A 25830-nucleotide genomic window follows, 5' to 3' on the forward strand; every position below is an offset into this window, starting at 1 on the left:
TTTTTTTTTTTTTAATTAGTGTGCTTTCCTTTGATTCTTAAAAAGCAGTGTGACTTATTTTCTTCTTTTTTGATATGTGGATGTTGGATGTATCCTTCTGTTTCAGACCCTGGTGAACCTCTGTAGTCGGTCTCCATGTAAGAACAAAGGTACCTGCATTCAGGAAAAAGCAGAGTCCCGGTGCCTGTGTCCATCCGGATGGGCTGGTGCTTACTGTGATGTGCCCAATGTATCCTGTGAGGTGGCGGCCTTCCACAGAGGTGAGCTCTGCCCCCTCAGGCTCCAGGGTCACTCCCCAAAGTATTGGCCAACTAGCAGCGTTTTAGGGGCAGGTATTGTTACCCTGGGAAGAGCGGACAGTGGTGGGTGGTCAAGGCTCTACAGAAAGGTCTGAGAGGGAAGGTGAAAAGGCAGAGGCACAGGCTTAGAGATTCTAAAAAAGAAGTGTGTGTAAAATGAAATGAGGGCATAGTCCACTTTTAGCACTTATTTCTTTTCTTTTTAAAGATTTATTTATTTATTTTAGAAAGAGAGAGTGAGAGAGCAGCGGATAGAAAGGGGAGGGTGGACAGAGAAAGGGAGAATCTCAAGCAGACTCCATGCTCAGCATGGAGCCCAACATGGGGTCTCCATCCCACAACCCTGAGGTCGCTACCTGAGCTGAAGTCAAGAGTCGGACGCTTCACTGAGCCACCCAGGCACCCCAGGGCTGGTTTATTTTCAATATAAATCTGATGCTAAGGGCCATGAACTAGATAAGACCATAATTAGTTGGTCTGAACCTGACACATTGTGTGCTCTTCTGTGATGTTTCTTCTTGTACTTGGTTTCCTAGGGGTGTCCACTGACCACCTGTGCCAGCACTCCGGCGTCTGCATCAATGCTGGCAACTCACATCACTGCCAGTGCCCCCTGGGCTACACTGGGAGCTACTGTGAGGAGCAGCTTGATGAGTGCTCATCCAATCCCTGCCAGCACGGAGCCACCTGCAGGGACTTCATCGGCGGGTACAGATGTGAGGTAAGATGAGCGGGCAGGGGTCAGAGACCTCCCAATGATGGTGCAACTATTGTGAGCACTAGCGTACTGAAGTTAGCTGCTTATGACTTATTTTTATAATTTATAGATTTTTTTTTTTAACCAATCACTATTATATTGTTTACCAACCACCACTGGCTTCAGTCTCCTTGTGTAATAAGTTCACATGGCTCCAGTAAGGTATTTTTATAGAGGTCTGGAACCATCTCACTTGCATAGAGTTGCCTCCGGATTCAGAGCCAGCATTCACTTCCAGAGTGTATTTCACAGGCCAGCAGTTCCGTGGCCCCTGGGACTTCCCTGAATAGCAGCTGAGATAGGAGAAGCCACTTTGAGGTGTGTCCCAAGGTTGCTTAGCCTGTTCCGTGTAGCATCACACTAAGTATGACATGTATATATTTGAGGAAGTGTTGTGTCTGTTAAGGAACATGTCACTGTCTTCCTAATGGTTGGGCTGATAATGGGTAGTGCAAGATGTTAACAAAACACCAGGGATTTGGATTTCACAGCAATTCAGGCCACCAAGGAACATTGAGAAAAGCTTTACTTTTCATGAAGGAGCTAAAGATGGCCTCTTTATATTGGCCCTGCAGTTATTCCTTCACAGTGGGCTGGGACCTGTTAGTTCAAAAGCCACCAGTGCCAAACTCAAATTTTTACACATCCAGTTGTTCTAAAAATAGCCCTAATAAAGCAGATTTTTAGCCATGTAGAGCCTTTCTTCTTTGCATATTCTGCAAAGCTGTACCCAATATCTGCAATCCATAGGTAAGCCCCAGGACAGAAAGACCCCAAGCCAGTGCTGCCCTTCAGAGCTCTCTGACACAGAGACTGTGGCCTGGCTGCACCAAACATGTAAGCCTCCTCTCTGCTACCCCCTTCCCTTGGAATTCATTTGCCCTCTTCTCCTTACCTTCCTCTCTGCTCTGGACAGTCTCATGCTGAGGGATGCCCTCACATGCAAACCTGTCAAAGCATTGCCCGATAAAGCCACTTCATGGTCAGGGTCTTTTTCCTCGATCAGCCCTGAAATCCCTCAAACAGCTACATCTACCATGTTAGCTAACACACCCCTCCCCCATCTCAACCAGTTTCTCATACATATGTGCAGTTTCCTGAGTGTAGAGATCAATAAATGCAGTGTGTTTCCTGCTATCCACACATACCGTTGAACTGAGTCATAGGGTCCTCATTGCGTACCAAGGAATGCATATTTTAAAGATGGGAAAACCTGCATTGAGGAGCAATGCAAGTTTTGCACAGGCATCAACTCTGAAATATCCCTCAGAATGTTGAGTCCTTGCCTTTGTTATAAAGTGGCTTTTCAGCTGGAAGATGTTAATGTCAGCAGTCTGCAAGTTGGCCGTGCGCAGGATGATTGGTAGAGCGGGTGATGGTGCTGGAGAAGCATAGAAGAGCTGGATGGGGGCAGGGGGTGGGCAGAGGTATGCAGCAACCTTCAGATCTCATTTGCTGTGGTGGTCTGTTTCCAATAATGGTCCAATGTTTCTTCCTTTTTGCTTGTTCCTGTCAGTGTGTCCCAGGCTATCAGGGCGTCAATTGCGAGTATGAAGTAGATGAGTGCCAGAATCAGCCATGCCAGAACGGGGGCACCTGTGTCGACCTTGTGAACCACTTCAAATGCTCCTGTCCACCAGGCACTCGAGGTATGATGTCAGCCCTGCCTGTCTCCATCTAGGGCATTTTCTTCAGTTGTAAATCCATTTTTAGTGTGGAGGAGGTTTTAAAAAATTAACCATTTAGTTCTGGATTCTGGTAACTCAGGCCATCTCATTCTCTCATCTCTTGCCTAGCTCTGATGTTCTGACTCATGTTCTCCGTTCTGTCTGGTTGTTGTTGACATCTTATGTTCCATGAAACACAGAATGTGGAAATGATGCAGTGTTGCAACAAAATTAGCCTGGTTAGCAAGATTTCTTGGTACTTCAAGGGAAAATAACTAGTGGTCTCTTGAGTAAGCAATTCACATTTACTAGCTTGTGTGTTTTTTTAAACTTGCCAAGTATTGCCTCCATAAGGTGGGGGAATGAATGAAATGAAAACATTTGCCTATTTTCATAAGCCCAGGGGAGGAAGCTAGTGGCCTAAGGCTGTAACTAAGAATTGTGGTAAAGCTTACGGAGTCCAGCCCTAGACTGAATGATGGGTCATCAGTCTACCATGGGCATTGCCCCTGCCTCCAAACAATCTTCTGGAGAGAGCTTGGAATACTGTTTCTTAGAAGAGGTGTAGTTATAACCGTTCTGAGCAGCCTGTAAAAAGTAAAGCTGAGGCCATCCACAATGGTGAGAAATTCATCTCCGTGTTGAAGAGAATAGAATGTCAGGGAAGTATTTACACTTTCTTAGACCTTTGTGCCAGTGAACTTTGATAATTTATCTTCCTTGAGTTCAGGGTTTGGCTAAATTAAAATAGGAGAGAGGGCCCCAGTAATAGGATAGTTATCAAGCAATGAGGTTGAAGGGGAAGAGAAAACTCAAGAGAAGCAGCCTTTAAATATTTAAAGGTTTGTCCTATGAAAAGGGGATTTGTTCTCTGCTTTAGAAATCAATAGTTGAAAGAGAAGTAGAAGTGATTTTTATTCATTATTAGTTTGTTCCTTTTAATAATTTTACTGTTTAGGATAAGCTCCGATTCTGGTGGTAGCGATTAAGCCTCAGATCTCAGTGGCTTCACACAACAATGGGTTTTTTTTTTTTGTCACTTGAAGTCTTGAGTGTCTCTGAGATATGAGGTTGCAAGCACTTGGCCTCCAAGGCCTCCACAACAGAGGAGGAGGCACAGACTTGTAGGGTCATGGAGTAGCTCTCCCTACCTCAGTCTGGACATGACACCCATCCTTATTGCTCATAGTACGTTGGCCAGAATTAGTAAAATGGTGTCAATCTGACTCAGCGGGAGACTGGGAGTGTGGGAGAGCACATGGATATTCATTGCACGCTAAGATTTCTGCTGTACCATAAATGTTTTATGAATTACAGGTGTCAGTCCTAGGATGGACCATTTCATAAGGCAACAGAAGTTCTCTCTTCTGTTTGTTAAGGATGGCTTAAACAATAGTTTTGCTATTAGTATTGACAGTCATTTTCTTTCAATACTTTGAATATGTCATCCTACTGCTTTTTGACCTCTAGGTTTTTGTTTTTGTCTTTTAATGAGAAATGAGCTGTTAACCTTATTGAGGATCCCTTGTACGTGATAAGTTGCTTCTCCCTTGGTACTTCCAAAATTCTCTCATTGTTTTTGTCTTATGACCTTTTGGTTATGATATGTGTAGGTATGGATCTCTGAGTTTATCATGCTTAGAATTCATTGAGTTATCTATCATATTCTGTGTGCTCGGTTAGATACGTAGAGTGGTATTTATTTCTCCTTTCTTGACTTCTCTGGCCATTGGTGAACCTTCAGGAGACTGTCAAATCCTGTAAGTTCATTGTGAGAGTTATCACAATGATTGTTTTTATTTCAGTACTCCTGATCTTTGGATCTTGGCCTGGGGGCGCCTCAGGTTCGAGTTCAAGGCTAACTGTTCTGTGTATCCCTACTACTTTGCTTCAGGCTGAGGTTGAGCTCTTCTCACTTGATAGGTCTGTCTTTTACTGCTGGTTCCATTCTGATGGGATGATAGGCATCAGTGTTCATTTTACTAGCAGCCCCTAATTACCAAGTATTCTGTGTAAGGGGAATCACAAACTGGTTTTGTTTTTTACTGTCTTGTTTTTGATTTCGTTTGTAATTAGGTAATATATGTACATGTCCCAAATTTTATATATAGACACACACACACTTAAATACATACACATGTAGCAGAAGCATAAAGTGAAAATTCTTTCCAGTCCTCTTCCCCATACCTAGTTCTCCCTCTCCCACAAACAAGTAACTTCCACTTTATTTTAGTTTCTTGTGTTATCTTCTATTTTTTATGTGTCCTTCAGAATTTCTTTATGTATATAGAAGCCAAATACAAAGATATTTTTATTTACCCCACTTGTTACTCTGAAGATAAGGCATTAGATAAATTCTTGCATTGATTTTTTTTTTTTACATAATTGGAGATGTTTCTATATTAATTTATAGAACTTCCTTCATCTTTTTCATCCTGCAGAATTTTGAGCATAATATATTGAACCAGTATCCTAGTGATAAAACTTTGGGTTTCTTGCATGTGTATATTTGTAGATAAATTTTCAGAAATGGAATCGCTGGATTAGAGAATTAATGTATATTTGTAATTCTGATTGATATTCCTGATTCTTGGCATATGAGCATATTGGCTTCTCCTCAGTGAGGATGACTGTATTCTCATCTATGAGTCATTTGGTTTTCCTCTTTCAGTGGCTTCTCTGTTTGTATCTATATCCTTTTTTCCCTATTACATTGTTCACCTTAATATTCTACAGAGATTAACTATGATACAAAATATTCTCAATTTATTATTTTTTGTCTTTGATTTTCTTTATGATTTTTTTCATGTAGAGCTTTTTATTTTTATTTTTTTAAGATTTATTTATTTATTTTAGAGGGAGAGGGTGGGGAGGGGGCAGAGAGAGAGGGAGAGAGAGAATCTAAAGCAGACTCAGCGCTGAGCACAGAGCTTAAGTGGGGCTCGATCTTAGGACCCCAAGATCAGTGACCTGAGCTGAAACCATGAGTGAGATGCTCAACCAACTGAGCCACCCAGGCACCCCGGAGCTTTTTCAGCAACACGTTCTACACTCTAAGATTATAAAGGCATTCTCCCATATTTTCTTTAAGTACTAGAATACCGGAGCACTTTTTCCATGTGGCTACTGATTTGTCCCAACACAATTTACTCAATATTTGATCTTTTATACAATAATTTGAGATGGCAGCTTTATCAAATTCTAGATTCCCTTGTGTATTTAGGTGTTTTTCTGGACTTTTTTTCTTTATTGTTCTATTAATTTATCAATACCACTCTGTTTTAATTATTAAGGATCTTTGTTTTCGGGGTTTTCCAGGCTATGGTTATAGTTTCTTTTTTCATGTAACTTTAGAGTCAGATTGTCTATTAAAAAATCCTGGTGGCATTTTTTATGGGGATCACATTACATTTATGAATCTGCATAAGGAAACCTGACATCTTTACGATGAAGAATCTTCCTGGCCAAATCATAACATCTTTTCATTTATTCAGATCTCCTTTTGTGTCTTTCAGGGCTATTTTAAAGTTTTCATATAGGTATAGTACATTTCTTTTTAAGATTATTCCTATAATTTTGTCTCTTTCTATTGCTATTGAAAATGAGGTCTTTTTTTCCTTTTTTATTTTTTTAAAGATTTTATTTATTTATTTGAGAGAGAGACAGAGCATGAGCAGGGGGCAGGGGCAGAGAGAGAGAGGGAGAGAGTCAAGTAGACTCCCTACTGAGCACGGAGCCCGAGATGGGGCTTCATCCCAGGACCCTGGATCAGAACTTGAGCCAAAGTCAGACGCTTAACCAACTGAGCCACCCAGGTTCCCTCTTTTTCCTTTTTAATAGTCTTGCTTGTATGCTACAAATATAAGTGGCAAGAATACAGAACTGTTTTCCTTTCTTTTGTAATTTTTTGAATCATTCATGGAATCATCTCTAGAATTGTCATTGATTTCCTTCGTACTCTCAAAAATATATACAGATATTCATACTAGATAGCTCATTTACATCTATAGTACATTAAATGAGTTCTATTTTAAATGGAATAACCTTTGAGCTCTCAACAGGATATTTCCTCTATAATTTTTAAAAATAAGAAACTTAGTACACATTATTTTACAGAAGAAAAGTCAGTGGTCTAAAACTTAAATATATCACTCAAAAATTTAGTTCCAGTTCTTACCAATATTTTTACATACTTATAATCTATGTGTTGATTGTGATAGTCTCTTTTGAACTGTTTTTATAGTTTGAATAAAAGGAATAAATTAATGAAAAATTGCTGGGTGTCTCTTGAGCTCCAGTTTCCTCATCTCTCAGGTGGCATGAAGAATGCCGGCTACTGCCCAGCGGCTGCTTCGGTGGGTTGGGTGGGAGAGTATCCGTGAGGCCCTGAGCATATTCTTTCCGTGTCTCTTACTGGTCACTGGGAGGTTGGCAGCTATCATGGATCAGGAGTGCGCTGCGCCCTGCCCAACCTAAAAGGTCCTATCGCGGATCGAGATGTGTAACCTGAATAACTGCAAAATGCCAACGGGTGGCTCTTTGGCTGGAAAGCAGCGTTCCAAAGAATGTCATCATTCTCTGTCTCTTCTCTCTTTCCCGCAGGCCTGCTTTGTGAAGAGAACATCGATGACTGTGCCGGGGGCCCCCGCTGCCTTAACGGTGGTCAGTGTGTGGATAGGATCGGGGGCTACAGCTGTCGCTGCTTGCCTGGTTTTGCCGGAGAGCGGTGTGAAGGGGACATCAACGAGTGCCTCTCGAACCCCTGCAGCTCTGAGGGCAGCCTGGACTGCATCCAGCTAACCAACGACTACCTGTGTGTCTGCCGCAACGCCTTCACTGGTGAGAGCCTCTCTCGCACCCTCAGCACTCTGCCTCAAAGGGGCTTCGCGTGAGGAAATTGGGCCCCGTATGTCATGTCCCGGAACCAAGTGAAGCTTTTCTCTTACATAGGAAAAACTAGACCAGCTTAATTCAGAGCCCATTTTTCCTTAGGTCTGTGCTTCATGGATGTTACAGTCCACCTCTGCTTTTTTTGTTTTTCCTGAGATGCTTTCTCTTTTGTTATACACTGATTATATCACACTGTAGCGGAAATAGGAAAAAAGAAATAGAAGGTTGAGAGTGGTTGAGCAAAATAACACTTTTTAATTGGGGCAAAATACCCATAACATAAAGTGTACCATCTTAATCATTTTTAAGTATACAATTCAGTGGTATTAAATATATTCACATTGCTGTGCTGCCAGCGCCAAATCCATCCACAGAACTCTTTCATCTGAGGAAAATAATGTCTTGTGTTCTGAAACCATACATCTGCTCTGGTTTCATCACCCTATCTCCTTTGGCACGTAATGGCCTGGGTTACTGGGTAGTCACTGCCACGATGACCTTTCCACCTCTGGGACCCAGAGAGGATTAGGATCTTCTAGGTCATCTAAGGGGAGGAGGTCTGATTTGGAGTGTGTTTAAGCAAAAACCAGTTTATGAGGGTATGTACTGGAAAGCTGCAGGGGTATGACCTGCGCAGCTAAGAGTTGGCCATGTTCCCAGTCTCTTCTCAAGCTTCTTCCTTTGCATCACAGATCATAAAGATGACTAAGTCCTGCCTCAGAATAGGGGCTTGTCATAGACACTTATTAGTTATTTCTGAAGATGGGCAGCTTGGTGACTTTGGGGGACCACAGTAGTATCTAACAGTGGCAGGGTCATCAGATACTCAGACGTCTGCCTGGCATTTCTGGAGTCTTTCCAGACTTTATGCTGTAGTAGTATTCCTTGGAAGTCAGATAATAGGCTACAGTAGTCTTCTTAGTAATAATTTGGCAAGTTGGACTCTGCTATACTGTGAGCCCATCTCTAGACTTCCTTCCTTCCTTCCAATTTTAAAGAACCTTGGTAATTTATGAAGAATGGGAGGGATTTTGCACTGTGGAAAATGCCTGGATGTGATATCAAAAGAGAATCAGTCCATGAAGAACATCATACCTATTGAGGCAATGCTGGACGCAAAGAGTGTGAACAGTCTGTCCTACAGCCTCATGTTAGCCATGAGGTGCTTGGGAAGCCAGAGAAGCAAAACTGGCTGCTCTTTCTTTCATTGTCTCTGAGGCTTCCTTTATCTGGAAACCCTGACAATCACAAGAAAGGGGGAAACAGATGAAGGAAGGACTGAAGACCACCTTAAATTAGGGCTCTGCCACCAGGAAGTAGTGGTGATGCATTGTCCACACTTGCGATTCAAAAGAATCCCTCAAGCTCATTGGTTGTAATTATTGTGGGATGCGGTTGCTAGATGAACATTGAGGGGTCATCTGTCCCTGAGCCGCATGTCCATGTGACGGCTGCTCTTGGGTAATGGCTGCTGCTGTGATTTGAAGAGACAGGCACCTATAACCCTTGCCTTTTAATTCTGGCTGGCCAAAGCTATGACTATGTTAATTTCCTTTTGAAAGCCCCTCTTCTCTTCGTCAGCGGCTACAGGCCAGCGGGGGCCCATCTCTTGCTGTTTGCTAGGAGGCAACAGCTGTGTCTCCAGGTCTCCCGCTCGGTTCCAGTTGCTTACTTCACTTGATCATTCAGCAGTGGCCTCAAGGTGCCTTCTGTTTTAGAACCGTTTCTAGAGGAAATTAACTCTGGAAAAATTAAGCTGTACTTTAAAGCAGTGCTGATCAGATTATAGAAAGGCTAGAAAATGATTGAAAAGAGATATTATGGATGAAAATACTCTGTAAGGTACAAATCACCACTTGGATGTGTTGGCCTGGTGTAGCCGCTCCTGTTGAAGTTGACTCTTTTAATGAAATGCACTGAACAGTTTTGCTAAATGTTTCTTTTGTCTTATGAAAGCTAAAGTAGCTTCAAAAAAATTAAAAAGGTGAGGTGTCCTTTTCTTTTTCTTCTCTTCCCTTTTTTCTTTCTTTTGGTTGGATCAGAGTGATTTTTCACATCCATGTCCATTCTGTTTTATGAATCTGTTCAGGGATGTGTGTCCTGTGTACTTATAGTGTGGGCAAGAAAGATGGGAGTATTAGCCTGAGCCAGTGGCGGTCCAATGAGTGTTTTCCTCATCTTCTCATGTTCCCTTGGGCTTAGAACTCAGCTCGCACCTCTTGCCCCATCCCTCACCATTTGGCTCATTCCCGTCCCAGCAGTACTCTGTTCAGTAACATGCAGCTACTACTTCTGCCTTTTAAAATTCCTTTCCATTTTTTGCTTTGAGGTCGTCACTGTGAAACTTTCATTGATGTGTGTCCCCAGATGCCTTGCCTGAATGGGGGGACTTGTGCTGTGGCCAGCAACATGCCTGATGGTTTCATTTGTCGTTGTCCCCCGGTAAGTGCCATGGTGTCTATTTAAGGGGCATGCTGTCTTTCATACAGTCTGGACAAAGCTGAGATTAGACCTGGTTTTTCCAAGCTCCATTTGGAACTTTCTTGGTGGGGAGATTTCTTAATTTTAGGTCCTTCACAAAAAAGTGCTGGGGTTTCCCATTTAAAGCTGTTAAGATACTCCCAGAAACAGTGAGCTCCCTAATCTGTGACTCTCAGTCTTTAGAAGCACGGGAAGTGGTGGGATGTTCCTTTGAAAACGGGCTTCTGGGTCCCGTGCCGGAGGGTAGTCTTGCCTCTCAGATTGGGGCAGAGTTGGCTGGAAATGCTACTCTGCTTACATTCCTTAGCAGGGATTATTTGGGAGCAAGCTTCTTGTTACACTAGAAGGAAGCCTATTTTTAGCCATTTGCTGTGCAAACTCTTTGGCCTCTGCCAGAGACTAAAACCTCCCTGAAACAGATCACTATGTGTGAGGACATACCAAAAGGAAACCTGTGCAGTAACTTTGGTCTGGCTGAGCAGGAAATCTAAGAATAAAATGACACGGAAAGCTTTTTAGATGCCCCAGACTCCTGAAATAACGCCCCCCCCCCTTCCAAGCCATTATATGAGTGGTCTAAGGACAGCTAGGGAAAGTGCTTATAGATACAATGTCATCTGAGTCTTATCCCACGTAAGACCTATGGATTTAATTTCTGGAAGTGAGCTCTCAATGTGAGAGAATTCTTCATTCATCCCATGGAACCTTCATCTCTGACCTTAGGTTAACTTGAAGAGGCTTCTTCCTAGAATGTGGTACAGGAGGCTATGTGGAGGGATCTTAGCCATGTGTCTAATCTTCATCTTTCTAGAGGTGTGGCAGAGAAGTGTTTGGGAGGAAAAACGAGGCCCACTGTCCTCATTTGTTCGCTGATTTCCACAGGGATTCTCCGGGGCAAGATGCCAGAGCAGCTGTGGACAAGTGAAGTGCAGGAGAGGGGAGCAGTGTGTGCACACGGCCTCGGGACCTCGCTGCTTCTGTCCCAACCCCCAGGACTGCGAATCAGGCTGTGCCAGTAGCCCCTGCCAGCATGGGGGTAGCTGCTATCCTCAACGCCAGCCTCCTTACTACTCTTGCCAGTGTTCTCCACCATTCTGGGGCAGCCACTGTGAACTTTACACGGCCCCCACCAGCACCCCTCCTGCCACGTGCCTGAGCCAGTACTGTGCCGACAAAGCTCGGGATGGCGTCTGCGATGAGGCCTGCAATAGCCATGCCTGCCAGTGGGATGGGGGTGACTGTTCCCTGACCATGGAAAACCCCTGGGCCAACTGCTCTTCCCCACTTCCCTGCTGGGATTACATCAACAACCAGTGCGATGAGCTGTGCAACACAGCCGAGTGCCTTTTTGACAATTTTGAGTGCCAGGGGAACAGCAAGACGTGCAAGTAAGGGTCCAGGGTCCCCAGAAGCTAAGAGAGACTATCACTAACACACCTCAGTTCCTCGTTCTTGCTCCTAACCACTCCAGGGCTTCAGCCCAAGCTGCCTCTGCTTTCCAGACTCATGCCCTGAGGCCCTCTTCCTGGTGTTAGCCTTGCCCCATCGCACGCTGCCCTGTGCTCTCCCTTGCTGACAGAGGTCCAAGAATGCTCATGCACGGCCACCCTCTCTCTGCCTCTCTCTGCCTTCTCACCTGCTGCTCTCACGACCTCCTAGGGGAAATAACTTTTGGAAGTGGTGTTACCCATTCCCAGGCAGCCTCTCACATAACCTGCCTGCAGGATGAATGGAAAGGTCTGTACCTCTCTCTGTTCACCTCATTCCTTTCTTTTAGACAGGGTTTCCCCATTTAGATTAATCAGAAAGCATAAGACAGATCAGGCCACTTAACCCTCCTGGTCATCACTATGGCAGGTAAAAGGTGCTTTATGGTTAAATGGCAGCTTTCCTTGTAGCCGTCCCATTTCATTTAACCTCAGTGAGCTTTCAACAACCTTATGAGGCATAGGTACTGTTAATGGTCTTTCACAGGTGAGGGAATTGAGACCTGGGAGGTTAGAGAACTTGCCAGAGCACATACAGCTATTGTTGACTCCCAAGCTCTTCATTGAGCCAGTGTGGCAAGTCGTACCAATGGCATAACTATCAAGGGGTGGGAGTAGGGAGGAGAGTGGAGATGAAATGGTCTGTGCGTTTAGGTTTGGGGACTCAATTTCCTTTTCCCAGTATTTGAAAGAGGCTGTGGGTGCTCTGGCACAGATTTAAATCTGGTCTCCTGTATGGAGCACACCTGTCCCCACCTGCCTTCCAGAGCTAAGATTCAGTCGTGTTTGGGAAGGAAATGGGCCTTATTGACATGGTCCTCTGTAGAGCCCTGATGGTTCAGTTCCTAGAGGCACCTTTTACTTCCAGAAGCTCATTGTTAACTCACTAGGGATAGCGGATAAAAAAAGAGAGGATGCATGTACCTGGTTGATTTTTGTTTCAGGTAAGCAGCTTTGCTTACAAATCTGACTTAACAAAATTACCAGCTGCCTGGGGGGCTGTAAGCCATGGAGCATAGGGAGCACTCACTGATACTGAGTGGTGTAGATGATATGCACTCTATGCTGTTGGGGATAGGAGATTTGACAAAGGGACCTGATCTGGCCACAGAAGATAGGTGGGAAAAGCCACAGTAGTTCCAAGTAGAAAACCAAATAGCACTGCAGTCTGTTCTGAACTGTTTCCTTGTTCTCTCCCTCTTCTGCTTCCCCCTGCCTAGGTATGACAAATACTGTGCAGACCACTTCAAAGACAACCATTGTGACCAGGGATGCAACAGTGAGGAGTGTGGCTGGGACGGGCTGGACTGTGCTGCTGACCGGCCAGAGAACCTGGCAGAGGGGACCCTGGTTATAGTGGTGCTCATGCCCCCGGAGCAGCTGCTCCAGGACGCCCGCAGCTTCCTGCGGGCGCTGGGCACCCTGCTCCATACCAACCTGCACATTAAACGGGACTCGCAGGGGGCACTCATGGTCTACCCCTATTATGGTGAGAAGTCAGCTGCCATGAAGAAGCAGAAGATGACTCGCAGGTCCCTTCCTGGTGATCAAGAGCAGGAGGTGGCTGGGTAGGTTTTTGGTTTCTAGACTTCTTAAGCTTAATTTTTCTTAAAGCTTATAAAGCTAAGTACTTTGATACACAGAAATTGTAACTGAACGTATAAAAATGCAGAGCTCAGACAAGTAGGACAGCCCACCAAGTACAACAAACCCATTATGCCAGTACGTGTGTTTAAGGGTAAAGGTTTGCCTTGGTCTTGGTGTCCTGAGAGGTGTGTTGGAGCAAGCAGAAGGCAGATGTCAGGGAGGCCTCCTCAAATGCCAGAGTCCATAACCCTTTGCCATGATTCCCTCAGATCCCTTTAATACTGACTCTTCTTTTATAGTATTCACTGCCTTCTGTTCAAGGCTCTGTGTTTATCATAGAAGTCTATGTAATAATCTTGAATTGTTCTGTCATTGCACCCCACTATTTGTTGGTTATCCCACAACTTTCGACTCTGTAGCTAGCTAGGATCCAGATGTAGAGACAGAGGAGAATAAGGACCAGCTTTATCCACTTTCCTCACTTCATCTTGTGTTGCCTCAGTCAGAAGGCGCAGACTCAGCCAGGCCAAGGAAGGTGAGACATAGTCCAAGTGGGACTTAGTGGTTAGGATCTAAAGGGACAGGATCTTAATTTTCTGAGATCTTTCGGAGGCACCATCACAGAGCTGGAGAGCCCAATGCCAAAGGTGAGGAAGGAAGGCTCGTGTAATCCTTTTTAACTTCAGTTGCTTAATTGACACCCTTCTGTTTTACTCACCATTTCCCTTTTACCTCTTTTCCCTTGGCATCCCACAGCTCTAAGGTATTTCTGGAAATTGACAACCGCCAGTGTGTTCAAGATTCAGACCAGTGTTTCAAGAACACAGATGCAGCGGCAGCTCTTCTGGCTTCTCATGCCATCCAGGGGACCTTGTCCTACCCTCTTGTGTCTGTCGTCAGTAAGTAGCACTGGTGTTAAGGGGAAAGTTTGGGGGTGGGGAGGCATTACTTGGCAGTGAGAAAAGGGCACACTTTTCAATGTGCAGCTCCCTTTCTCAGGGCTGGTGAGGTCAGTCAGTCCATGCCTTCTAAATGAATTTGGTGCTAATATTGAGAGGTTTATTCAGCACTTTCCTTGTCCCTCTGCACTTCCAGGTGAATCTCTGACTCCAAAACGCACTCAGCTTCTCTATCTACTTGCTGTGGCTGTCGTCATTATCCTGTTTATTATCCTGCTGGGAGTTATCATGGCGAAACGAAAGCGCAAGCATGGCTCCCTCTGGCTGCCTGAAGGTTTCACCCTTCGCCGAGACTCCAGCAATCACAAGCGTCGTGAGCCAGTGGGACAGGATGCCGTGGGGCTGAAGTAAGATGGTTTGCCAACAAACTACTAGTCACAGTAGTAATAAGCCAGGGACAAATCAGAAAGGAGATCTTGTCGATTTATGATTTTAAGTTTCCAGCTCTGGCTACACCACATTACCACACTTGACCATGATTCTGAATTCCTGCTGAGTGATTATGAAATAATAGAGTCTGGATGCTTCTATTTGGTACATGTTCAAACGGTGGTGCTCAGCTTCTTTGCCGAGGCACACTTTTTGTTGTAAGCTCTTGATCCATGGGAAAGGAAAGGGTGTTTACTCAGGCAGTGGTACATAAAATACTGCCCGTCCTTTCTGGGCCAAGGCCCCTGAAAGTCTTTGAGGGTAGCCATGGAAAAAGTATTAAAAACCATTATATTCGTTTATGATATAACCTCTGCTCTTGTTTTTCCTCTTCTTAATCTTGTCCTATCAGAAATCTCTCAGTGCAAGTCTCAGAAGCTAACCTAATTGGTTCTGGAACAAGTGAACATTGGGTTGATGATGAAGGGCCCCAGCCAAAGAAAGCCAAGGTAAGCTGGTCATGGTAGAACCACCATTGTCAGCCACTATCTGGTCACATTTCAGATTTCTGTCCTTTGGTATCTAGAGTGTCCCAAATGGGAGAAAAGGGTGGTAGTCTTTATATGCTGCCCAGACAATGGCTACCCCCAGTTGTCATGAAAGGCAGAAATCATCAGCCTTGGGTTTCCTCTATATGTGTTTCAATAAGAACTATTTAAAAGTAATGAAAAAGGGAAGAAGAAGGGGGGCTAAACAGAAGGGGGAATGAACCATGACAGACTATGGACTCTGGGAAACAAACTGAGGGCTTCAGAGGGCAGGGGGTGGGGGAATGGGATAGGCTGGTGATGGGTATTAAGGAGGGCACGTATTGCATGGTGCACTGGGTGTTATATGCAAGTAATGAATCATGGAACTTTATATCAAAAACTAGGGATGTACTGTATGGTGACTAACATAATAAAATATTATAAAAAATAAATAAAAATAATGAAACAAACATGCTTCCTTCCTTAAGAATCATGCTGATGATAGCCAAATAAGGACTGATGTGTATAAATAGCGATTTCCCTTATGGCTAAGTCTCTCCCTTATCCTCTCTGGATACTCCTGGAAAGGAAGGTGCGGTTCCACAGTGAAGAAAGGCAGTGACCATTGAGTTTGGAGGTTCTGCTGCATCTTGAGCCCAGGAAATTAAAACCATATAGAAGTAAGAGGTGGATCAGGCTGAAGCTGGTGTGAAAAAGGAGACAGTCCATCCATAGCTGTACATGGCTGGGATATGCACATACCCATGATATTCTAAAGCAGCTTGAAGATTGCATGCTTAAGGGATACAGGGTACAATACCAGATGATGGGTAAGAACATTGCTGTAGTTACAATCAGAATTGGATTCAGATCCAAGACTCTGCTACTCGGTAGCTAGAAAATTCCTTAACTTCTTTGTACCTAATTATCATTATCTGTAAAATAGGGAGTTGTTGTGAAGATGAAATACAGCAATACGTGTGAAGCATCCTACCCGTTTTCTGTCACAGTAAATATTCAATAAAGGGTAGCCACTTTTTAAATTATAATAGTAATTATTGCCCAGCAAATATTTCCCTGGGTGCTTGCTATGCGCTGGGCACTGTGTTAAGTACAGGGAGGTGGTGTTGAGAAGGCTTGTTTCCTGTTTTCATGAACCTTACCATCTAGTGGTAGAGACTGTCATGTGAACACATAGTTAAGTGGAGGTAAGCAGAGGGTGCTTTTTGGGACCCACCAGAGGAATTAAAGTCCAATTCTATTTGAAGGGTAGGTAGGGTTAGACAAAGACTTGGGAGAGGACATGGCAGACAGAGGGGACAACACAGGCAAAAGTCCAGAAGCAAGGAAATGGTGCTTTGGGGATCTGTAGATAGCATATTTGGTAGGCAAAATAGATGGCATGTTAAGGCTGAAGCCTGGAGTTTGGGATGAGGAGGTTGGGAGAGTTGTACAGATAGCACAGGAGAGGGTGACAGGAACCACTTCCAGCTGGTGTGGATGATGCCTAGGAGGGTGTAGTAAGAGAGACGTGGGTAGAAGACTCTGGACTAGCTCCTTGTCCGCAGTTCCTAATGGTGGGCCAGGTCAACAGGGAGCATTGTTTTCCCGTCAGGCTGAAGATGAGGCTTTGCTCTCAGAGGAAGATGATGCCATTGATCGACGTCCATGGACACAGCAGCACCTTGAGGCTGCAGATATCCGCAGGACACCATCGCTGGCGCTCACTCCTCCACAGGCGGAGCAGGAGGTAGACGTGCTGGACGTGAATGTCCGTGGCCCAGGTCAGCACCTAAGCCTCCCCGCTTCCACCTGCCATGCCTGCCCTTGGCTCTGTGTTGTGCCTGAGTTTGCTCCACTTGGTGATATGCCCTCTGCCAATTGCACAGACTAAATCAGCATGAGGAAATGAATGCTTAGGGAATACAGGCATGCAGAGATTATAAACCTATGTGAGAAGAAGGGAAGGAATTCACATTGCCTCTCATACAGCATGCTTGGGAATAGATAGGCTGATTATATGGGAAAGATTTTAGTAGGATAGAGAAATAATATCCCAAAGCAGAAGGTTAGAAAATTAGTTTAGTTGATACCTTAGTGCATATCATTCTGTTAATAATGGACATTTTAAAAATGTGGCCCAATTAAAATAACACAGTGCTTAGGAACTTAAACAGAAAGACTTATTTAATTTAGAGGAGAGCCCCAGCTTAAAAAGACTCTTATTTTCCCATTACTCTTCACAGAAAGGACATTATTGGAGGAAAAGTAGGTGGCAGATGTAAAACTAATTGCCAATTACCACAAGACCCCCGGGATTTTTTTTTTTCCCCCATAAGAATAACTTTATTCAAACGAACTATTCCAACAGTTGGGCTAATTGAACATTAATGGTCTTCTCCTCCTTGAATACATTTTGGAAAATTCCTTTCTTATAGATGGGTGCACCCCACTGATGCTGGCTTCTCTCCGAGGAGGCAGCTCAGATATGAGCGATGAAGATGAAGATGGAGAGGACTCTTCTGCCAACATCATCACAGACTTGGTCTACCAGGGTGCCAGCCTGCAGGCCCAGACAGACCGGACAGGTGAAATGGCACTGCACCTTGCGGCCCGCTACTCGAGGGCTGATGCTGCCAAGCGTCTCCTGGATGCAGGTGCGGACGCCAACGCGCAGGACAACATGGGCCGCTGCCCTCTCCATGCTGCAGTGGCAGCTGACGCCCAGGGGGTCTTCCAGGTAAAAAACAGGAGTAGGGGGGCACCTGGGTGACTCAGCTGTTAAGCGTCTGCCTTCGGCTCAGGTCATTATCCCAGGGTCCTGGGATTGAGCCCTGCATCAGGCTTCTTGCCCTGTAGGAAGCCTGCTTCTCCCTCTCACACTCCCCGTGCTTGTGTTCCCTCTCTGCTGTCTCTCTCTGTCAAATAAATAAATAAAATCTTTAAAAAACAACAAGAAAAAAAAAACAGGAGTAGGGCTGGTTCCTCATGGATTTATAATGTTTCCTCTTTGCTAAGGCACTTAATATCTGATTACATTCATTCAAAAATTCTTTGAGAGAATAGGGCTGGTGGCGGAGTCATGCTTGCTGGATGGGAGAGCAGGAAAAGAATGGCAGCAAACTGACCTAACTCTAACAGTCAGATAGCGATAGAGTCAACAGCAGATCACACCACTTTTCTGATTCTTAATCACTGTCCTTTTTGATGTGCCAAAATGCATCCCAAGTGAATAGATCAGAGGGGAGAGGTACCTGTTCTGAAGCTTTCGACTAGTGTCAGCTTCTCCCTGTAGATTTATCTAGCCATATGGACTTGCAGCTGCTCTTGGTGGTTTTCTTGACATGAATTTGCAGTGTATTCCTTGTTGCCCTTTTATTTTACCCTTCTGAGGAAACTGGAAGCATTCTGATTCATCTTAAACTATACACCATAATTGAGGTTGTGATACATTCCCACATCCCTCCTTTCTTTAGAAAGTAGAAGGCATCACTTTCCATGAGCCATTGTCTCTTGAGCACCCATTTGTTCATTCATTCATTCATTCATTCATTCAATACCTATTGATTGAGGATGATAGAATCTTGGACACAAAGATAACAAGCATTCCCTGCCCTCCAGGTAGCTTACAGTGTAGCATCAGCTCTGTCACTCTTGTTTCTTCTCTTAGCTTCATTATTTTCTTTTATCCGGTGACTCTCTTTTCTGTACTTTCTCATCTTCTAGATTCTGATCCGCAACCGAGTAACTGATCTGGATGCCAGGATGAACGATGGCACTACACCGCTGATCCTGGCCGCCCGCCTAGCTGTGGAGGGAATGGTGGCAGAACTGATCAACTGCCAAGCAGATGTGAACGCAGTGGATGACCATGGTAGGGCCGAGAGGCAGGGAGCTGGACTCTTGCCTGCAAAGCATGCCTCTTCAGGGAGAATCATTACACGATCCTTGAAGAACTGTCCTAGATTTGAATCCACTGTAGATTCTTTCATTCATTTGTTCCTCCTTTCAGCATTTTGAGTTCAGAGAACTGAGCTGGTGGGAAATCCATAGACAAAGAGGGGAAGGGACTTTAAGTGAGGGTTCTTGGATCTCAAAGCCAATCTGTGAAAGGCTTGCCTCTCTAGGTTCCCAGACATATCATGCTCGATATGAGGACTTGTGAACTGACTTCACTAGAGGAGTATGGGCAATATCTTAAATAGACATTCTGGTGTGTGATAGATAGGTTCTCATCCTCAGTGTGGGATTCTGTCATGTGGAGGATGTGGGTACCATAGACAAATGATCCTTTTACCCACATGTCTTCTGAAGGCTAGGCAGCCTGTATTAAAGTATTTCTAGAACAGAAAAGTAAGATAATACTTTGGTTTTTTTCCCATGGGTCCCCACAGATAACTGGCTTGCTGCTCTCTGGGAAGTTCAACGTTTCCTTGTATAAGTCATGCTTTTTTATACTGGGAGTAGGACATGTCCCTTTACTCTGTCTGCTTGTAAAAATGTTTTTCCCTGCAGGGAAATCTGCTCTTCACTGGGCAGCTGCTGTCAATAACGTGGAGGCAACCCTTTTGCTGTTGAAAAACGGGGCCAACCGAGACATGCAGGACAACAAGGTACAGTCTGGGCTCTGAGCTGGAGGGCAGACTTAGCAGTGCCTCGGGTGATGAAGCCTTTGCTTCTCTCCTTTAACTCCTCCTGTGTTGAGCTGAGACAAAGAGGGACGCAGATTGGACAGAAACTGGCTCCGAAGAGCTCAAGGGCAGGGCATTGGGCTCACCCAGGGAAGTGTCAGGACTGAGCCCTCTGCCTCCGCAGTACTCATTCTGAAGCAGGCCATCCTATAAATAACGTCAGTGTAGCCTTCTCTGCCTTTCTGTTCTTTGACGTTGCTCTTTCTCCCGTTCTCTGTTCTGCTCATGCTCACTTCCTTTTCTCTCGTTCATTTTCATTTTCTTTGCTGTGGCTCTTGTTTTCTGTTCTTGGGCACTATGGGTGTTTTCCCGTTTGCTTTTCTTCCTCCGAGTCTTAGGTCATGTTTCCCCTCTCTTGCTCATCTTATCTTGTGTATTTTCTCTCTTCCCTTATTTTAATTCTTTCTTGAACATGTTTTGTTTCCTTTTGCTTTTGCTTTCCCTTATTTTCCTGCTTTAGGTTCTTCCCCTCCTACCTTTCTTATTTCTAACTCCTTTTCCTCTTAGAATCCTATTTTCATAAGCCCAGTGCTCTTTTAAGCAAATCTCTGGCTCAGAGGCATGCTTTATTTCACATATTCCCAACTAAGGAGATATCGCCCTCAATAGGGCAAAATTGATTCTTGGGGAAGGGTGAAATAATCTTACTCTTTTTATGTATAAAGCCACAGATATCCAGTCAGTACACAGGCAGATAGACATTTTATCTGTGGTATTAAAATTTCATACAGGGAGGCAGTTAGAAAAAAATGTCTATGGGGTTGATAATAACAAAAAGTTCGAGAAACACTAGCATATTCTCCAGAGTGTTGCTAATTTTAATGAGCTCTGTGGGCCTTTTCTGTAGGAAGAGACACCTCTGTTTCTTGCTGCCCGGGAGGGAAGCTATGAAGCAGCCAAGATCCTGTTAGACCATTTTGCCAATCGGGACATCACAGACCACATGGATCGTCTTCCCCGGGATGTGGCTCGAGACCGCATGCACCATGACATTGTGCGCCTCCTGGATGAGTACAATGTGACACCAAGCCCTCCAGGCACTGTGCTGACTTCTGCCCTCTCACCTGTGATCTGTGGGCCCAACAGATCTTTCCTCAGCCTAAAGCATACCCCAATGGGCAAGAAGCCTAGACGGCCCAATACCAAGAGTACCATGCCCACTAGCCTCCCTAACCTTGCCAAGGAGGGCAAGGATGCCAAGGGTAGTAGGAGGAAAAAGTCTCTGAGTGACAAGGGTCAGCTGTCTGAGAGCTCAGTGACTTTATCCCCCGTTGATTCCTTAGAATCTCCTCACACATATGTTTCTGACACCACATCCTCTCCAATGATTACATCCCCTGGAATCTTACAGGCCTCGCCCAACCCTATGTTGGCCACTGCTGCCCCCCCTGCCCCAGTCCATGCCCAGCATGCACTGTCTTTCTCTAACCTGCATGAAATGCAGCCTTTGGCTCATGGGGCCAGCACTGTGCTTCCCTCAGTGAGCCAGCTGCTGTCCCACCACCACATTGTCCCCCCAGGCAGTAGCAGTGCGGGAAGCTTGAGTAGGCTCCATCCTGTCACTGTTCCGGCAGATTGGATGAACCGCATGGAGATGAATGAGACCCAGTACAATGAGATGTTTGGTATGGTTCTGGCTCCAGCTGAGGGCACGCACCCTGGCATAGCTCCCCAGAGCAGGCCACCTGAAGGGAAGCACATAACTACCCCTCGGGAGCCTTTGCCCCCCATTGTGACTTTCCAGCTAATCCCCAAAGGCAATATTGCCCAACCGGCTGGGACTCCCCAGCCTCAGTCCAACTGCCCTCCTCCTGTTGCAGGCCCTGTGCCCACCATGTACCAGATTCCAGAAATGGCTCGTTTGCCCAGTATGGCTTTCCCCACTGCCATGATGCCCCAGCAGGATGGGCAGGTTGCTCAGACCATTCTCCCTGCCTATCATCCTTTTCCAGCCTCTGTGGGCAAGTACCCTACACCACCTTCGCAGCATAGTTATGCTTCCTCAAATGCTGCTGAGCGAACACCCAGTCACAGTGGTCACCTGCAGGGTGAACATCCCTACCTGACACCATCCCCAGAGTCTCCTGACCAGTGGTCAAGTTCATCACCCCACTCTGCTTCTGACTGGTCAGATGTGACCACCAGCCCTACCCCTGGGGGTGCTGGAGGAGGTCAGCGGGGACCTGGAACACACATGTCTGAGCCACCACGCAGCAACATGCAGGTTTATGCATGAAAGAGTCTGCCTCCAGTGTAGGGACAGAACTGGCTATTGTAAATGCTGCTGAGGAACAAATGAAGGTCATCCGGGAGAGAAATGAAGAAATCTCTGGAACCAGCTTCTGGAGGCAGGAGAAAGAAGATGCTTTTATCTTTTAGATAACGCAAGGGAAGCAATTTTGTCAGCTTCACTGGGTATCTGCAGGAATTGGGGTTGGGGAACATGGCTCCTTTTAATCTCTTACCCATCAAGCCAAGTTTGTGGAGATGCAAAACGAGTATAAGACTTGGGACCATGTTTACTCTTTTCTATTTGGAGAAAAGAATGGATGCCTGTCATAGCCCAGACATTCTTGCAGCTTGGACTGCATTTTAAGCCCTGGGGGCTTCTGCCATATCCATGAGAAGATTCTACAGTACGCCCCTGTTGGAAATTGTACCCTGGAATTCTGCCTACGTTGACCTGTCTCATCTTATCTTCCTAGGAAATTCTTTTGACTTCATGTGGTGCTTTAATTTTTACACCTCTCTGTGGTTGTGTACCCCTGCCCCCACCATGTTTGAGGGCAAGACCTTTGTGCTTTTAATCATTGCTGCTCTATAAAGCAACTTCAGCCTCCTTTTTCCTCTTTTCCCAGTGTCCCCAGGAGTATCACAGGGTTTGCTTTGGTTATGGTTCTCAGCATACATCTTTCAAGTATGTTTCTTTAGAAGACGGATCTATTGCATTCTCCTACATATCATTCCTACAAGAGGAAGGGGAGCAAGAAAGTTTTCTTTTAACCCATTCTGGGGGATAGAAGACCCTTTCAAGAGACTGCACCTTAATTCTCTTGCTTGCATGTAGGGTTTTAGATAAACCTTACCAGGAGGAAGGATAAGAATTGGCTGTTTTTTCATTTGTGGGTATAGTAAGTGTGAAGTTTTATTGTTGGCAGTGCAGGTACTATGACCCCTTTAAAAAAAAAAAAGATTTGAAATGTTGGAATGACTAAGAGATAAGCTAACTCATGTGAGAAGTGGTTACCCACTGTCAAGGCCCTTTCCTTCCTGCCCAGTACTCCACTGATGGCCCCTGCGAAACAAATTTGTTCCCAGATCTCAGAACCCCTGGCCCGCTTCACTCACCCTTCCAGCAGGGGAAGCTAGCCTTAGCTGTTGAGCCCCTCCTCCCAGCTATCTCCATAGAAGAAGGTGTATCTCAAATGATGCTCCCTTGCCACAGAGAACTGAACTCTGCTCAGCTCGAGGGACCCCATAACAGCTGTGCTCCTTTTGTGGGGGGGTTGCAGTCTCCATCCCTTGAGTCCGTTTCTGACCACACCCCTGCTCACCAGTCTTCCCTCCACACCATGTGCTCTGAGTTTTCAGTGCACCCAAATAGGTTCTTGCTGAACACAGGAATTTTCTCTGTTCAAGGGCAGGAAACAGAAAGCCGGCCTAGTTTTCTAGGGTCCAAGCCAGCCCTGTAAGAAAGCTGGAACCATGAAGCAGCCTTTGCTATGTTTTTGCTACCATTCCTTTTCCTTCATGGCAGTCATGACATTCCCATTTAGGCAACTAACATAGAAACTTATGGGGACATTTTCCTTTCCTAGAGTCACCTTCTAGATGATGATGGACAATGAAAGACTTACTGTCTTTGTCATGCTCATGCTCAGATTGTGATTATGTTATACTTGAGTCTGCTCTCTATATTTGTGGTCTTGGCACCTTCTGTGACCCTCTGTCAAGGGCAGAAGCATTCTATTCAATACTGGAAATAGGAAAATAGTTTTCTTCCTCTTCTCCCTGAGTCAGCTAATAGTTGGTCCTGTGACCACACTGTCATCTGTACCTGGTGCTGTGATGTCACGACACCTGGGAAGTTAGTTTTGCTGGGGCATTTGGTAGGTATTGACAGGCGAATTTCCTACTCTGTTTCGGCTTGAGTGATAATCTTCATTCCTGCCCTGGCTAGGAAAGCTCAGCAGAGCATTCCACTTAACCTGATTTATCTGTCTGTGGCCCCATACGGAACCCCTATGTGTCTGTTAACATGCAGTCTACAAATGTTTTGGGTTGTTTTTTTTTTTTTTTCAGTCCTGCCCAAGTTCATTGAACCAACAAAAATAATTAGTTCTGCCCCAGTATAAGCAGACTGTTCATTCTGTATCTTATTCTGTTATGTGGCAGCTCTGCCAGCCCTTTTGTAGCATGTGACATTTTATCTTCTGAATGGTGACTCTCTACCTTGGACCCATTGTTATTTCACAGATGGGGAGAACCTCATGGACCACTATGGACGCCACCACATCTGCCCTCTCTGTCATCCTGTCTCATCCCCACTTCCTGAAAGTATCAGCCTCTGACTCAACAGCTTGTCTCTTCTATAACCTCCTCCTTCCCCAACCACAGTGTAGGTCTAACTTGTTTCTCCTTCTTGGGATCCTTTGGGTTTGAGGGAAGGGACTGTGAAAGCTGCCATTACAGACAACAGGCTTCAGTGATGAAGAGGAAGACATTGCCTTTCAAGCATTTATCAATCCCTTAGATTTTAAGAACCCTTGAGTTGTATAGTGCCTAATAAAAGAGAAGGTGAGATGGAGAATCACTTTCTGAATTAGAGACTAAGTTTTTATAGAACATATCTTTTATGCCATGTATAGGTCACTGCCCCCCATTTTTGGTTTATTTTTATTTTTATAAATTCTTCCTTTGACTCCTTTTCTGTCCACCTTTGGGGACACATTTTTCTGTTTGTTTCTTCTGTTTTGTGTTAAGCATCATTTTCTGACTTACATGATGGTGAGGGAGGGAAAGGTGTAAGGGAAAGAGAGAGTGAAAGACTTTGATGTAAGCAATCAGCCATGATGCTCAAGCCCATTATACCATCTTATTACGTTTGCTGGTACACAATTCTTGCATAGAAAGAACCAAAGGTATAATGTTTTGTTGGCAGGCAGTTTGGAGATTTTGGTTTTAACCAACACATTGAATGTATGATGCCTATTTGAGAGGACATGATTATATGACCTGACGCTCCCACTTGTAACCATTTGGTACTATGACTCCTTCCTTGTGTACATTTCTCTTAAAAGTGATATTATATCTGTTTGTATGAGAAACCCAGTAACCAAGAAAAATGACTGCATGTTCCTATGACATAGTAAGGAAAATGCACAATGTTTTTACTTTTCAAAGTTTCATTCTAAAGTAGTTAAGATGAAATTTATATGAAAGCATTTTTATCACAAAATAAAAAAGATTACATGTCAAGCTCTGTGGCATTGCAGTTTTTATTTTCCATTCCTGTGTCCCTGGTCTTGCAGTGATATACCTGAGATGTCAGAATTTGCTGAGAGAGATAATTTTCTTTTCATTCTGAGTCCCACAAAGCCCAGCACTACCTAGTGCTTTTTTTCTTTCTCCAGTGATTGCAAAGAAATGCTTTTGAGGAAAAAACTTCTGTCAAACAGGAAGCATCACAAGACAGTCACTTTTCTGTGCGCTAGTTGGTGACAAATAACACACTTGCTCAGGACAGGGTGCCTTCCAGTGGAGATGGAGAGTGTTTGCTAAATTGAATTGCCAGAATTGAAAAGTGGGGTAAAACTAATACTGATGGTGCTGTTACCTAAGCTGTTAGCTTGCAATATTATTCCTCAAAGTAAATTTTGTATAGAACTTAATATATACAATTCTTTAAAATAGTATTTTGCGTATAAATAGGTTACCAAGTTCCCTTATACATTTACTTGTAAAAGTCAATCAGGGAGACAACTGAACACAAATATTTGACATTGGTGATATTTATGGCATTAACCGTCTTGTATCAACTTTAGTATTGAGTTTATTTCCATATTCTGTTAGCTTTGCAGAAACTTCTGAACCACACATATGTAATTCTAAAT

At 44.6% G+C, this 25830-nt stretch overlaps 1 protein-coding gene across 1 annotated transcript in view; it reads left to right on the plus strand.

The window, feature by feature from the left end:
- The window catches only part of NOTCH2 (notch receptor 2), a gene marked incomplete in the record, with an annotated part of 185024 nt that extends 159829 nt beyond the window's left edge, over nucleotides 1–25195 (plus strand). The window contains 15 exon segments of the mRNA XM_040626847.1: nucleotides 107–260; nucleotides 836–1020; nucleotides 2573–2705; nucleotides 7326–7562; nucleotides 9943–10055; nucleotides 10977–11482; nucleotides 12802–13149; nucleotides 13925–14067; nucleotides 14264–14474; nucleotides 14909–15005; nucleotides 16642–16810; nucleotides 17465–17766; nucleotides 18753–18900; nucleotides 19542–19639; nucleotides 20565–25195. Of these exon segments, the coding sequence (XP_040482781.1) occupies nucleotides 107–260; nucleotides 836–1020; nucleotides 2573–2705; nucleotides 7326–7562; nucleotides 9943–10055; nucleotides 10977–11482; nucleotides 12802–13149; nucleotides 13925–14067; nucleotides 14264–14474; nucleotides 14909–15005; nucleotides 16642–16810; nucleotides 17465–17766; nucleotides 18753–18900; nucleotides 19542–19639; nucleotides 20565–21953 (4233 nt within the window).
- Nucleotides 25196–25830: the final 635 nt, after the last annotated feature.

The sequence above is a fragment of the Ursus maritimus genome, unplaced genomic scaffold, assembly GCF_017311325.1.
Source record: "Ursus maritimus isolate PB19 unplaced genomic scaffold, ASM1731132v1 scaffold_12, whole genome shotgun sequence".
Classification (NCBI taxonomy): Eukaryota; Metazoa; Chordata; class Mammalia; order Carnivora; family Ursidae; genus Ursus; species Ursus maritimus.